This window comes from Xyrauchen texanus, chromosome 7, assembly GCF_025860055.1.
Source record: "Xyrauchen texanus isolate HMW12.3.18 chromosome 7, RBS_HiC_50CHRs, whole genome shotgun sequence".
Lineage (NCBI taxonomy): Eukaryota > Metazoa > Chordata > Actinopteri > Cypriniformes > Catostomidae > Xyrauchen > Xyrauchen texanus.
The window spans coordinates 5,862,033-5,877,955 of NC_068282.1; the positions used below are offsets into that span (position 1 = coordinate 5,862,033).

Sequence of the window (15,923 nt, forward strand, 5' to 3'; positions counted from 1 at the left end):
ATTTCCTGTTAATTTCAAACACATTTGGCATTTTATAACATCTGAAGTATTCTATAAACAAATTAATCTTCATAGTTCATAGCGACAAACAGACTGTGGTAGTTTTTGTTGCCATTTAGTGTTTTGGGAGAAAATGAAATCAAAGGTGCATTTTACCCCATTATACCCTCTTTGTGTTTTTAATGCTATCACTTTCTTAATTTCAAAATCACATTCTGACTTGTGAAGCACTTGGGCTGCATTTGATATGTCAAATCCTATACAAAAACAAAGTATTATTATTATTACTATTAAAAGATCCAAGAAACAGATCTTCACATTTTCCATGCAAATTTTAGTGGCAAAAAACTTTTTTATGAGTAATTTATACTTTTTCTTTGTCATACAAAATCAAATTACTTTTTTCAATAGAGAAGATGTTTTAGTTTATTTCTTATTACTTGTCAATGCATACACTGAGTCGTAAAACATTTCTATTATCTACAAGTCTATACAAAATAACTTAAATCAGGGCTTAATAGACATTGCCTTAGCTTTATGCAAATTACATTTCCCAAGAAGAGTTATTAATTTTAGAGTGTTATCAGTTATGGGAGAGCCAGTGTTACAGTCGATGCTGTCCTCTATTGCAACTATTTAACGAATTGCATCGAATATTAGCATAGATACCTGGGTCCAGAAGTCTTTATACTTACAGGTGCAAACATTTTTTATAAAAGTTTCCAATATAAGATGACAAAAAGAACATTGCGGTGAGATGACTACCTTCAATTTATTTAAATTTGTTTTAAGGAAAAGCTGGCAGGGATCATATATATGCAACACATTATAATTAATTTCCTTGACCTTATTGGGCAGTAAACATTTATTAATCTCAGACCCAATATTATCTGTGGTAGGCATAGGGAAAACAACCCAAATATTGTGTCAAATCCCTCTGCATGAAGAATAAAACAGCTTTTATAAGGTTACTGATAAGACGGTGAGTGGTCATGATTTCCTACATGTATTTCAAAATTACAATTCATGTTTTAACTTTTTCTTAAACTTTTTTAAATTAGGAAAAAATGACCAAGTGCACCTTTAACATAACCCCCCCAAAAAAAGAGGCTTCAAGGAATGGTAAGTCAATGAAGAGGAAGGGAGGAGGTGAAAATTATTTTTTTGTAACTGATAAAGAACAGGCCTGAGATTTGAGGTTGAAGTTAGGAAGTAGGCCGATATTCCTGTTTGCCTTGCCTAAAACGAAACACTCTCTCTTACAGTAGTACGATAACCATGCATGATTAGACAGTTTATCTCCTTCAGAGAGGGTAAACATGACTCATGGGCAGTATTATTATTTTCTTGTTGTTCTGCCAATTGCATTCAGCATGCCTCCAGCGCCTTCTGGCAACGGTTGCTATGGTGACTAACCACGTCATGTACGATTTGGTTACCATGGTCCTTGTGACGTAAGCGACCCTGTAAAACAGTGTAGGAAACCCCGGGTAGATGTTACCATGGGTACTGACTGGGGGGAGGTTAGAGGAAGCGGAAGTGTCAGCGCAAGCGGAAGTGGTACTGCCCTGAATACCCCGAGCAGCGAAACGGAGGACGGCTTGATACCCCCATCGTTAAGAGACACAAATCAGGACTCGATATATATTTAAATGTGAGTTACATTGCCCATTAAACCTACTATGAATGCATTCTGCTGTGTTATAACTCGTGTAAGTCCCCCCTCATCATTGTCAATGGCGGAAGGTGTCTATTGTGGTTTGGGGCTCGGGACAAGGATTTAGGCCGAGGCGGGGATGAATAACGAATATTCCCGATTTCTTTCCGATTTATATTCGCAGCGCGCGCTTCCCGCTCGGCTATTATATAAGAGCATAACCAGCTTGCTACAGCGTTAAACGAGCCTCATCTCTACGAGAGGAACGACCAGCACCTCACGCGTCTATTCAATACCCGGGCGTCGTGCAAGCTAACAGGCTAACGAGTGTAATAATACAATACACTTCAGAAGTAAAACGCGCGCGTGACGATGAATTGCCAGCAATTACCGCTAGAAATGAATTCGGCTAGAATGTTCCACGTGAGGCGGCGCGTCCGAGTAAATTCCACAAGGGAATGTTAGTGAGAGGGCGTTGCATTGGATGCTAACCCTGTTAGCGTGAGCTATAAGCTAGTGTATATGCTGCAGTGTTGTATCAGCGAGGTTCGGTGCCATACATTACTTAAATTAATAATTGAACGACATTTAAACTAAGTTAATGACACAATATGTTGGAGCTGGATAAGTTAAATTCACGAATTATCATCGCCTTGTTGTCAGGACGCGCCGTGAGGGCCTGAACGCCGTTTAGTCAGTGTGACACGCCTTTTTAAGTCGATTTAATTAGACACCTGCTTATGTCATGTACTACAGTATCAAACTAAGACATTTTACTGTTACTCCAAGGCACTTTAATCACATTAGGCAGCCGATTGGCTAGCTGACACAGATGTGTTTCGTTCTAGTGGAACCGAACGCGCTGTGTTTACTCGCCCGACACCGTTACCTGTGCTTCGGGCTCGGATAAGAGCTGGCTGGGCTCAGGCGGAGAGATCATGGCACTTAGTCATGTATCCATAGCTGGAAATGCTAGAGAGAGTTAAGATCCCCAATACGGCTTCAAGGAATCCAGATTTCCTTAAAGCTAAGTTGCATTTGCATATAATGACCTTGCTTCATGGTAGGCGGACAAAATGAATAAATCTACTATTAACCTGCCGTTTAGACTAGAGGCTTATCTGTCTGTTTGGAGAACTTCGATTCAATTTGAATAATGTTGATGCGTCCGGCTTCTAGCCCCATGTGTTTTAATGATAGGAGATCCAGACTTTGACCGGTCACAATTTTGAGAGTTGGATAAGCTCATGGATGTTTTAAAAAAAATAATATTTTTTTTACCTACTTTTTAATTGAGTGACTGTGGCACTCCAGAAATGACAAACCTACTGCATCATACTAGAACGCCGAGCTATAAATATGAGCTGAGTAATGACGTCATGTTTAACAAAGAACATTTGTGAAGTACTAGAGGGCAAGTTTGCCATTTTGAGCACTTTTGCTGAATTCTCATTGCAGTTTCAAATCGGATGAATCACGTGTCCTGTGTTTTCTGCATATTTTGCATTTTGATCACTGAAATATTGAAATATTTTAAGTTTAACCTTTTGAGGTTAAAAGACATGTACAAATATCATTGTGTGGGTGAACCTGGTTTATTGCACATAAAAACATTGTATGCCAAAATAAGCATAAATTCCAATGAAATCTCGTTTTTAAAAATGGTTTAAATGTACTGTTAGCATGCTAATTTTCAGCAGCCATACCTGTAGTTCAAGACTGGTTGCCTACAGAAGATAAACAGGGCTGAGCCTGGTCAGTACCTGGATGGGAGACTTCTTGGGAGAACTAAGGTTGTTGCTCGAAGTGGTATTAGGAAGTCCAGCAGGGGGTGCTCACCTTGCAGACTGTGTAGGTCCTAATGCCCCAGTATAGCGATGGGAACACTATACTGTAAAAAGGCACCGTCTTTCGGATGAGACACTAAACCTGCCTCTCTGTGGTCATTAAAAATCCCAGGACATGTCTCGAAAAGAGTAGGGGGTGTAACCCCGGTATCCTGGCTAAATCTCTCTCCCCCCCCCAACCCCCACTGGCCCTTTTCAGTCATGGCCTCCTAATAATCCCTGTCCACTAATTGGCTCTATCGCTCCACTCTCTCCTCTCCACCAAAAGCTGGTGTCGCTGCTATGGCATCATCCAGGTGGATGCGGCACGCTGGTGGTGGTTGAGGAGAGTCCCCTGTTCACTATGTAAAGCGCTTTGAGTGCAATGTAACATTCATTCATAAGTGCTGTCGATTACCACTTATGTTAATTTGGCCTCGTCCCTCAGTTTGAAAAAAATCTAGCAAATGTGTTTGCAAAAATGCACTTTCAGTGGAAGTCTATGGGGCAAGACATCAGGATTTATGTTAAACACACGTCTTTTGGAAGCTTTAGCCACAAGACTTTAAAGTCAACATGAGGCTAGTGTGAAAATCACTGGCCAAAGTTATCGGAGGAATATTATATTAAATTTGTCAACTCCTAAAGCCAGTAAACCTGTGCAATTTTGCATGAAATGCACAAGTATACCAAAAAGGGTGAAACATCTACCCTCACAAGACCTAACCAGAAGTTCAATTTGGACAGATTCATAGCTCGTAAAACACAATTTTGTATGGGCGAAGATCTTAAACAAGGATACAAGCTATGCTTTTCCCATTTAAGGCATCTCAAATGCTTTGCCTCATCGACTTCCATTGTAAGTGCGTAAATGCAAATACAATTTTAGCTTGTTTTTACTTTCCTGTGGTAATCTATAGCAATTCTCAGATTTTGTTGATTGAGCTAAACTTCTTTTAAAGAAACGATGATACTTTGGTCTTGATGTTTTGGAGTCATGTTTTGTCTGCGTAATGCCTTGTTTAATTTTATAGAGTGATTATGTGATTAATCGATGTAGATGAACAGCCTCCTCTTTGAATGACCTACACAAAGTGAACAGAATAGAATTTTAAAAAGAAAACATACATGCCTTTTCATTGGGTGCGATTAGTCATTTATGAGCGCCCTGAGTAGCCTTTGGTATGACTTCAATCTGTGTAAGACCCAAATGTAATAATAGTATCTAGTGCAGGTCAAAGTAGTCACCAACTTATAGGTTGACCTCTTTACAACAAAAGGAGGTCAGCCAACCCTGCTAAGTCAAAACCAAACTTTACCAGGGATTAAAGAATGTAGCAGATTAATGAAACTATTTGAAGTTTTCTAACTGTACACTCTTCCCCTTTCCAATGCAGTCACATCATGGACAAGAGCGATCTAGTGCAGAAGGCTAAGCTCTCTGAGCAGGCGGAGCGTTACGATGACATGGCTGCTTCCATGAAGGCCGTCACAGAGGGAGGTGGTGAGCTATCCAATGAAGAGCGCAACCTGCTCTCCGTGGCCTACAAGAACGTTGTAGGTGCCCGCCGGTCATCCTGGCGGGTGATCTCCAGCATCGAGCAGAAAACGGAGGGCAATGAGAAGAAACAGCAGATGGCGCGCGAATACCGTGTGAAGATTGAGGCCGAGCTTCAGGACATCTGCAATGATGTTTTGGTGAGAGACGGGACATGTGGGAATGAGAGATAGATGGAGAAAATGTGTTAGGCCTGTTTAACTCTCATTTAATGTGGAAACATGAGTCTGAAATTACATAAATGCATGGGTTCCATAGCAGGGAGTTTTAAATGAGTGTTTTCCGGTTCTGAAAAAGTTGTGGAAATTTATATAGTGAATATACATTTGAAGAGTTCTGCTCTTAAATGTTTCATCAACCAGAACATTTCTCTTGTGTAGACTAGAGGAAAACTAGGTTCAATAGTGATATTGTAGCAGAACGTTCTTTTCAATGAATCTTTAGATCTTGTTCACAAATTGGTCAGAAAGTGAATGTTCATTAGTGATTTGGTCTGTATATGAATAGTTTTTTTATAACCTCTATCCATTTAATTACATTTCAATTTATTTATTCACCAAGTATAAAGTATACAAGGGACTTTTCTTAGTGCATTTGGAGACCGTACAGACAACAACAATAGCCACAAGCAACACATACAAAATGTTTTATTGGGATAGTTCAGCCAAAAATTTACATTCTCATCATTTACTCAGGCATACATATCTAGGATGGCTTTTCGGCAGAACGCAAATTAAGAGTTTTCAAATTTTTCAGCTCTGTAGGTCCTTACAATGCAAGTGAATGGTGACCAAAAGCATTTAATGTCCAAAAAGCTTTTAAAGGCAGCATAAAATAAATCCATACAACTCCAGTGGATTAATTAATGTCTTCTGAAGAGAAACACAAGGTGTATAAGAAATGCATCAATGTTTTATTATTATTATTATTATTATTATTATTTTTTTATCTAAATATGTTCACTTCCAGCCAGTTTGTTGACTAGGTTGAATATAGTTCAAACTGCCTCTTCACTTGATGCAAGCACTTAAGCCTCCCCTGTATAGATATTAATTTGAACATACCTTTTTAGCAGCTGTTCTTATGGACCGCGAGACTGTTTCCACACAAAAGCAGATCATGCAGTGGTCTGAGCAAGGAGGCATCTCCTCCATTCACTTGCATTCAAACTGTTTCAAACAACTCTCCTTGTTGACTGTTCCAAGATGGCGCCGCTGTTGACATATCCAGACTAGCCGAATAAGGCAACTGTGTGTGAATATCTGTGCTACTCTTATGTAGGCAACACAGCGCTTCCGTATTATTTCACACGTTATTTCTCGCTTATGTCATGCGAGAGTCTGTCACCTCGACACTTTTTTTTTCTGTAAAAAAAAAAAGTCCTTACTTTTTGTCTTCTGAAGCATTTCGCTTCAGAAGACATTAATTAAACCACTAGAGTCATATGGATTGCTTTTATGATGTCTATATGTGCTTTGTGGAGTTTAAAAAATGTGGCACCCATTCAAATGCATTTTATGGACCTACAAAGCCGAGATATTCTTCTAAAAATCGACGTTTGTGTTCTGCTCAAGATAGAAAGTCATACAAACATGGGATGGCATGAGGGTGAGTAAATGATGAGAGAATTGTCTTTTTTGGATGAACTATCTCTTTAAGACTCTGTAAAGTGCACAGTTAGAGAATTGAGGTAAAACTAGTAGCAACTTAAGGCAATACTTACAAGCAACCGGAAAGTTCTGTTTTATAAAGTTGATCTTGTAACTTTCTGTTACTATAACTTGACATCAGTTTTTCCTCTGTTCTCTTAGAATCTCCTGGACAAATTCCTCATTGCTAATGCTAGCCAGGCAGAAAGCAAAGTCTTCTACCTGAAAATGAAAGGAGACTACTACAGATACCTGTCCGAGGTTGCATCTGGTGACTCAAAGAAAAGTGAGCTCATTTTATTTGTTAAGGGTGTGGACATTCTCTTCAAGAGAAATGACATGAGCATTGCTGAGATCTTCATGATTTGTGGTTGTTTTTTAAAAGTGTTTTATTATAATTGCCAATGCCCAGATGAAGAGGTCAGGGTATAACATATAAAGACAATATTTAAACAATTTAACAAAAGCTTAATGTACACATTTGTTTTTAACATTTCAACAAAATATTTTTTTACACAAAATTCACTTGAAAATATTTGAAAGTGTACAGAACCCGTTAATGCTGTTGGGGAAATACCACTTCTCTAAATCAGACACAGTTCTCCGGCAATGCTGATAACCTCAAAATATTGTCCAGATATTGGTTGATTAATCTGCCATTTATCTATCATTCTTCAGAATCACAGAGTTTTATAATATTTCAAATACAGTATTTGTTTGATAGCAGTAATGTTACATTCTTAAAATTGTCTTATCAAATCAACAGCCACAGTGGACAACTCTCAGCAGGCATACAAGGAAGCGTTTGAGATCAGCAAGCAAGAAATGCAGCCAACACACCCCATCAGGCTGGGTCTAGCTCTCAACTTCTCTGTCTTCTACTATGAAATTCTCAACACCCCAGAGCAGGCCTGCAGTTTGGCAAAGACGGTTAGAGAAATATCTATTCATCTCTGCTAGTTTTGAGGATACATGATACTCTATTTCAATTTTCATCTGGGCTGATTTATGCAACATTCTGTGAATGTTGTTAAAATTTGTTTTGGGAATACTAAATTGGTTTATTCTACATACTGCAGTGCATATTTGAAGTGTGCTAGGGTTTCCAGTATACAAGAAGAAAAGGGATCCTTTAAACAGAAGATGTGACCCTCTTGTTTTACCTTCACATCAGGCTTTCGATGAAGCAATTGCTGAGCTGGACACCTTGAACGAGGACTCTTACAAAGACAGCACTCTGATCATGCAGTTACTAAGGGACAACCTCACTGTAAGTACTAAGTTTACTTTTTGTTAAACCTGGGCAAGTTTCTTGGGTCTAAAAAGGGTAAAAAATGAATACTTGCCAATGACTGATTAAAAATAACATTTACCATCAGAAGGTTATCTTGGATGCTTAAAGATTTCTTAGTTTTTCTCCAAAACTAAGGCTGGGTATCGTTCAAAAAATGTCAATACCAATTTTATGAAACCGTTATTACCTCAAAAAAACTTTGGTTTTATTTTTTCAGTTTGTTGACTTTTTTTACAGACTCAAAAACTCATCTCTTGAGCCTTCTGGTCTCATCATGCCAGGGTCGGCACGGGCAGAGGCTATAACATTAATGTGAAGAGGAAAAATAAAACAAGAAAACTAAACTGTTAATTCAGACAACCCTAAGGATAAGTACGGTTTAACAAGATAACTAGTTTAATGTGAGTTAAACTTGATCCGTTACTGTCAACCTTATAGCATTTTTAGCATCGATTTAGCTAGCTGTCTATAGCCATACATCCAAACAATATCTAAAGTTACGTAGGTCCCAGTTTATAGGACTCTGTCACCGTGCACAGACATTTTAATTTAACAAGTACACAAGCATGTACCACTACAAGTTAGCTGATTTTGTTTGTTGGTTTGTTTGCTTAATGTTAACCTACCTGTCGGAGTCATAGTCATAGTGCCGCTGCATTCATCAGTAGTTTTGGAGGACTCTTGGGGGGCATGTTGAAGGGAGCTCTGTGGCAGGAGGACGCTGAGAGGATGACTGCACCGGCTTGGTCTTCTCGCAGTCGAAGATGGAGCAACTTTCTGGTCTTTAAGTTTATTCAGTGCACTGTCAAGTGCTTCATCAGTTTTGTCGTGTTGCCGGTCTTGGCAGCAAATATTGCATCACGCGCTGTTGGCATCGAGCCTGGTGAAATGTAGCCACACTTCTGATCTTTTCCATCTATGGGGGTTGAGACGCATACACACTAAAGCCTCACGTGTGAGCCGCATCTCTGGGCATAACCGGCGTAAACTAGTGATTTTCCTTGATGCCTAAACGCAGCCAATCACCGGCACTGTGAGATTTGGGCACATCTCACATGCTACATGCTTATTACTGACGTTGACTAGATTAACCCTGTAGGTATCAAAATTTGTTACCAAACGACAAGACATTTTTTGATACTAAATACTTAAGAGGAAATTTGGTCGGTGCCTAAAATGTATCGAACTCGATACCCAGCCCTACTCATGTGGAATATTCCACCGAACTGAATATGTTAGGAACAAAAATCACAATATGTCATGACGTATTCATTACATGTGCAGTTTTTACAAAGAGACAAAGACTAGCACATATTTGATGCTGTGTGAGACATTGAGCCTAAAAAGTGGTGGTGTGGGATTCAATTCTATGGAGCCCCCGAAGTGACCAGTGCAAAAAAAAAAAAAATCAAAGAGACTTTCGCGTGCGCACGCGTTACAGTTTCCGGTGTGTGTAGCTCTTTTCCGATTGTGTCATTGCCATCATTCATTTACTCAAAGATACTGAGAGCATGGACGCTCATGAATTTATAGAGATATATTTTAAACTTCAATACAAAGACATTACTGTCTATGACATTTGTAATACTGTCATGGCTGAGACACGCTTTGATCTTCCAAAGGACACTAATCAAGCAATAGACTTGTACTTGCATTTAACACTAGAACTACCGGAATTCTATATCTACTAGAATGGCCATAGCGGTCATTCTGACCGTTCATACTAGACTGTACCAAATGTCATGTCATATTTACATTCGAAACTTCTATTGAGGTTTTAGAATGAAGCTTCTAATGTCTGTCGTCATATTTTATGGCGTCATCACCCTAAAATATTCTCAAACAAAATCCTCAATTTGAATAATATGGATTAAATGGAGCACCAAGCGAACACAGATAGTCCTACATAATACGTTCTTTTTTTTTTGTAATATATAATAGTGCTAGACTATATATATATATATATATATATATATATATATATATATATATATATATATTTATTATTTTTTTTGCACAGGTCACTTGAGGGCTCCGTACAATTCACCAATGCATCATGATTCTTTCTGAAATAATTCTGGATCAATTCAGAATTTTAAATGAATAACTATTTAAGAAAACAACAAACTAAAAACTGGCCTCATACACTATATTTTAAGGGAATAATATCAGGAGTATTTTACACAGAATTCCTTTTTTATAATATATATATATAAAATTCAAATATCATGAGTTTAACTACTCATTGTGACAAGTTACAACTCCAACTTTTTTCACAAAACAGATATTACTTAATTTCAAATCATTTGGAGCAATTTATAAAGGACTGGCTCGAACCGGATTAAAACGCATGTTTTGTCAACAGCGCAGCAGGAAACACTGTTACACAGGGATCTCAATTGAAACACAATATGCTACACTTGAAAGTTAATGATTCTCATGCACTGCCACCAAAACAAATAAAATAAATACATGCACTGATTGATATTGAAAGTTTAAGGTCACTTTGATTTGGTTTCTTTTCATTTAAACTGAATTAAAGCCACTGATACTAGATTGTTATACCTGCTTATTTCTATCGTGTGGTCAGATTCATGATATTTTGGAACAGATTCATTAACTCAAAGATGTGCACCCCTAGGCTTTAGGTGGAAAATTTTAGGTGCATCGAGAATTATTTTTGTGTTAGTCTTTTGATGAAAATATCCTTTAAAATTTGTCAGTATGTTTTACTCTGACGAAAATTACATATAATTTTAGTCAACGAGAATAATATATTTTAGTTGATGTGCATAATGGACAAAAAAAGTTGCAAACTGTAAAAGACAACTTTAATTAAATCAAACATTTTCGAAAAAAAAATGTATAAACATTTTCTAATGTGAACATGTATCAAACATGTTAATATAAATACTGTCCTTGTTGTGGAAAAACCTGAGCTCCAGAAATAATAATGAATATACTGAACGATTAGATACTTTTTAGAAGTTGGACCACTGTATTCTGAATTGTTCATTCTTAAGAGACTTATTTAATTATCCAAGAAAAGATAATGCATTGTGTGCTGCCTGTTTCTTACAGAATCAGTGTTTACGCCTCTCAAATTATGCATATTCTGACTAGCGTGTAATTTAGTTCAAGTTCACCTTGTTTGCTTCACTGTGAAGGTGTTAGTTGTAATATTACATATATGTTGCAAGGATGGTGATTAATCTTGTGTATAAACAGGATGTGTTGGAGGTAATTAACCCATTTTAAAGCGGTTCATTTTGCCGATGTTGGCGCGTTCAAATCACGCAGTTCAAGCGGAAATCCTCAACATACTAGAAAATTGTATTAGATGAATCATATTTAATATGTTCTTCTGTAAACAGATGTTTTTGTTTGCACTTATTATTTTGCAGGATATTTTTTCTTTCGTATTTTTGTCAATAGTATGCTTTAATAAAATCATTTAATTATCTTTATGATGTGCCTTTTTCGTCTTGTCTTTTGTTGATTAAAAAAAACCTTTGTCAACAGATGTTTTTTGTCAGTGATTTCGTTGACTAGATTTACACTGATTGAGAATTATTTTGGAAGTGTGACTCACTGGAATGTAATTAAATCACAAGGTTACCAATAAGGGGTGTAACAGTTTATCATAGTACGATATGATCGCGGTTAAAAAAAATGTGATTCACATCGTAGAAATGGGACTTTTTTTTTTATTATTATGTTAGCGTCTGTTTCATCCACTATTCACAACATCCTATGCCTACATGAGGTGGGTATACAGTTGATGTCAGAAGTTTACATACACTTAGGTTGAAGTCATTAAAACTCATTTTTTAACCACTCCACAGATTTCATATTAACAAACTATAGTTTTGGCAAGTTGTTTAGGACATCTACTTTGTGCATGACACAAGTAATTTTTCCATCTATTGTTTGCAGACAAATTGTTTCACCCTTTAATTCACTATATCACAAGTCCAGTTGGTCAAAAGTTGACTGCCTTTAAGCAAGACAATTAGCCAATTAGCTTCTGATAGGAGGTGTACTGAATTAGAGGTGTACATGTGGATGTATTTTAAAGCCTCTTTGCTTGACATCATGGGAAGCTCAAAAGAAATCAGCCAAGACAGTAATTGTGGACCTCTAAAAGTCTGGTTCATCCTTGGGAGAAATTTCCAAATGCCTGAAAGTATAAACAACATGGGACCACAAAGCCTTCATACTGCTCTGGAAGGAGACGCAGTCTGTCACCTAGAGATGAATATAGTTTGGTGCAAAACGTGCAAATAAATCTCGGAACAATGGCAAAGGACATTGTGAAGATGCTGGAGGAAACAAGTAGACAAGTATCTATATCCACAGTAAAACATGCCCTATATCGACATGATCTGAAAAGCTGCTCAGCAAGGAAAAATCCACTGCTCCAAAACTGCCATTAAAAAAAAAGCCAGACTACAGTTTGTAAGTGCATATAGGGACAAAGATCTTACTTTTTGGAGAAATGTCGTCTAGTCTAATGAAACAAAAATTGTACTGTTTGGCCTTAATGACCATCATTATGTTTGGAGGAAAAAGGGCTGCAAGCCGAAGAACACCATCGCAACCATGAAGCATGGGGGTGTTTTGCTGCAGGAGGTACTGATGCACTTCACAAAATAGATGGCATCATGAGGGAGGAAAATTATGTGGATATATTGAAGCAACATCTCAAGACATCAGCCAGGAAGTTAAAGCTTGTTCTCAAATGGGTCTTCCAAATGGACAATGTACCTCCAAAGTTGTGGCAAAATGGCTTAAGGACAACAATGTCAAGGTATTGTAGTGGCCATCACAAAGCCCTGACCTCAATCCGATAGAACATTTGTGGGCAGAACTGGGAAAAAGTGTGTGTGAGCAAGGGGGCCTACAAACCTGACTCAGTTACACCAGTTCTGTCTGGAGGAATGGGCCAAAATTCCATGAACTTCTTGTGAGAAGTTTGTAGAAGGCTACTACCCAAAAAGTTTTACCCAAGTTAAACAAGTTAAAGGCAATGCTACCAAATACTAACAAAGTGTATGTTAACTTCTAACCCACTGGGAATGTGATGAAAGTAATAAAAGCTGAAACAAATAGTTCTCTACTGTTATTCTGACATTTCACATTCTTAAAATAAAGTGATCCTAACTGACCTAAGACAGGGAATGTTTTCTACTATTAAATGTCAGGAATTGTGGAAAAACTGAGTTTAAATGTATTTGGCTAAAGTGTTTGTAAACTTCTGACTTCAACTGTACAAATGGAAATCTCTTCGTTGCACACAAGGAGCTCTAAAATACTATCTTAAAAGCAGGCACAGGTGTTGTATGATGAGTTCGGCTGAATCTGAGGAAACTGAAACCAGGAGAAGGGAGAGAGGCACACCTTCTCAGCACGAGGGATTGAATGTCTGTTATAAGCACAAGAGTGATCTGCTCTGACTGCACAAGAAAAGTTTACAGAGGTTTAATGATAGTGCCATATTAATCTACTATATATAATGCTGAAAATTATGTATAAAAATGCTATGAGGGAATATAATCCAAATGTCATGTCTAATTTGATTTAATCAGTCAATTATTATTATTTAACTGGATAAGCATGTACTTCCATTAAATATGTATTTATGAAAAGAATATTTAGATGTAATCAGAAACAATATTATTTTAGAAAAATCTATTTTAAAGGTAATCCATGACCGTGTGTAAGCAGCATTTGTTTCTGATATAATTCTGTATTTTTACCAAGCAGAATTATTAGCTAATATTTCCATTTTGTGTCACCATTGTCCTGTTCTGGGCTGATTTTTAGTCCCCATATATCGTCAGGCTTGGTTAATCGAACCAAACAGCGAGTTCAGTATTGTCAATTGAATCGTGAGATGAGTTGCACCCCTTGTACCAATTGATTCCTTTGATATTCCTACTTAAAGCAAAATTTAATTTTGGACACTGGGTCTAGATCAATTTTGATTATGAATTAGCAAATTTGCAATCAATTCGCCATGTTAGACTGATCATTGCATAATTTCTTTTTCATATCTTTCCTGCAGCTGTGGACGTCAGAAAATCAGGGTGACGAGGGGGATGCCGGCGAGGGAGAGAACTAAAGGCGTTGCACTTCACTGTTAAATCCACCTACACTCTCTTTATCTTTCACATTTACAGCCCATAATTCCCTGTTCCATCCACCTCACCTATATCCACCTTTCTGTATGACGAGCAGCATCAATTGTACCTGACCTACAAGTTTGTACTCCTCAAAGAGGCCATGATCGACAGGGTAATGTTTGTTTAGTCAAAGGCTGAATTGTCTCAAACATGTTTGTTTGTGTATTTTTGGGGAAGCCCCCCAAAAAGAGTTAAATGGTGGTTTAAAAAAAATCCATCTACCCCTTCTAAATCCTCCTAACATTTTTAAAAGGTATGTCTTCTGCCTCTCTATAGTTCCCATCCCTTCTCTATTCTCTCCAATAGTGTACTGGCGATTGCTGGTTTTATTCAAAAGGTTATTAAACTGTCAATTAATTTAACAAACACTGTGACGTTTAGTTTTTCCTCCTGGATAACCTGTGGTTAATGGATATGAACTCGAACTCATTACGAATAGCAGTACAATTCTGTTGCAATCTCATACAGAATGGATGATACAGGCTGTATTGTGACACTGACTAACATGCGTTAATATTATTGCTGTCATGTGCGTTTTTATTTGGCATCCACGGCTAACAATGAAATAAAAGGGACTCTAGGTTTGCCATTCCACATCTTTAAAGTAAAAGTAAAACATTCCATCAGTACGTAACATTTTACGATTCTAGACCTTTCGTGAACAAACTGGAGAGTTATCCTAATGTGCTGTCTCAGGGGCAGTCAACATAAAGGTGCTGTTTGACATCAGTAAACGATTTTCCTCGTTTGTTCCCTAAATGTTTTTGCGCAAGAATAACTCGCACCTCCATTTATTAAAGATGTAAAATTGTAAACCGTTTTAGAGGTGAAATACAAATCTGTCTTGAAACTAAATGTAGTAAACCTGCTTGCAAAGACACACTTTACTATTATTCAACCCTTATATGAACGACCCTACAGGACGTCTCGGAAGTCGATACTTGTCCTATAATTCGACTCATTCCTATGTGAATTACACCTTCACTAGTTCTTACCTGCTAAAGAGACGACTTTCAAAAAAGTTTCTGCAAAAGCTGAACCATGGATTAATTCTGGAAAGAACTTGAATTTTTGTGCAAGAAAGTGGAGGTTTTGAAGTCTGCGAAACACGAGCTGAGACTGAATATGGCAGAACAGTAATTTTGTACGGTGAAGATGGTAGTTGCTTTCGAAGGGCAACAAATATTTACAGGGGCAGCTCCTCACTCAGTGTCACAATACCATGTCACCATAACATTCCACTTAAGTGTAGAACTCATCTGTCTCAAGCTGAAGACAATGTTCATGCACTGATGGCAAATCTCTCTACTACAAATGGCAGTAATTCTACGCTTGATTACAAAAAATACTGTAGTGAATGTGGAGCCGAGCCTGTCTGTATATCTGGTATCTCCAATTGCTTTGTTTTTACTGACCAGTATTCTGCCTAAAGTTAGCTTCTGTGACGGTTTCATTGCTTAGCGCGCACGTGGTTGTGAAAATTTAGACTAGCTTAAGGAAAAAAAATGACAAAATATACAACCTGGTTATTGACGTAATTCTAGATTTGTGTATGTCTTTTAAAACGGTTCTAGTTTCACCTTACATGTTATAATCAGGAAATTGTAAAAGACAATTTAAAGTGAAATAAAAGTTTTATCAGTTCCAAATTTCGCTGTATTGTTTTTGACAGTGGTGTATATTCAATCGAAAACATTGTCATGCTGTTTTGTTTTTTTAGGCATTGTGATATCACTTCACTACCAATTTTTAAT

General features: G+C 37.5%; 1 protein-coding gene across 1 annotated transcript; it reads left to right on the forward strand.

The window, feature by feature from the left end:
• Positions 1–1,516: 1,516 nt before the first annotated feature.
• LOC127646546 (14-3-3 protein beta/alpha-A-like) lies at positions 1,517–15,818 on the forward strand. Its single transcript, XM_052130300.1, has 6 exons — positions 1,517–1,654; positions 4,881–5,181; positions 6,853–6,976; positions 7,457–7,620; positions 7,865–7,960; positions 14,052–15,818. The coding sequence occupies exons 2-6, from the start codon at positions 4,888–4,890 to the stop codon at positions 14,106–14,108; spliced, it is 735 nt and encodes a 244-aa protein (XP_051986260.1). The 5' UTR covers positions 1,517–1,654; positions 4,881–4,887; the 3' UTR covers positions 14,109–15,818.
• The last annotated feature ends 105 nt before the right edge of the window (positions 15,819–15,923 follow it).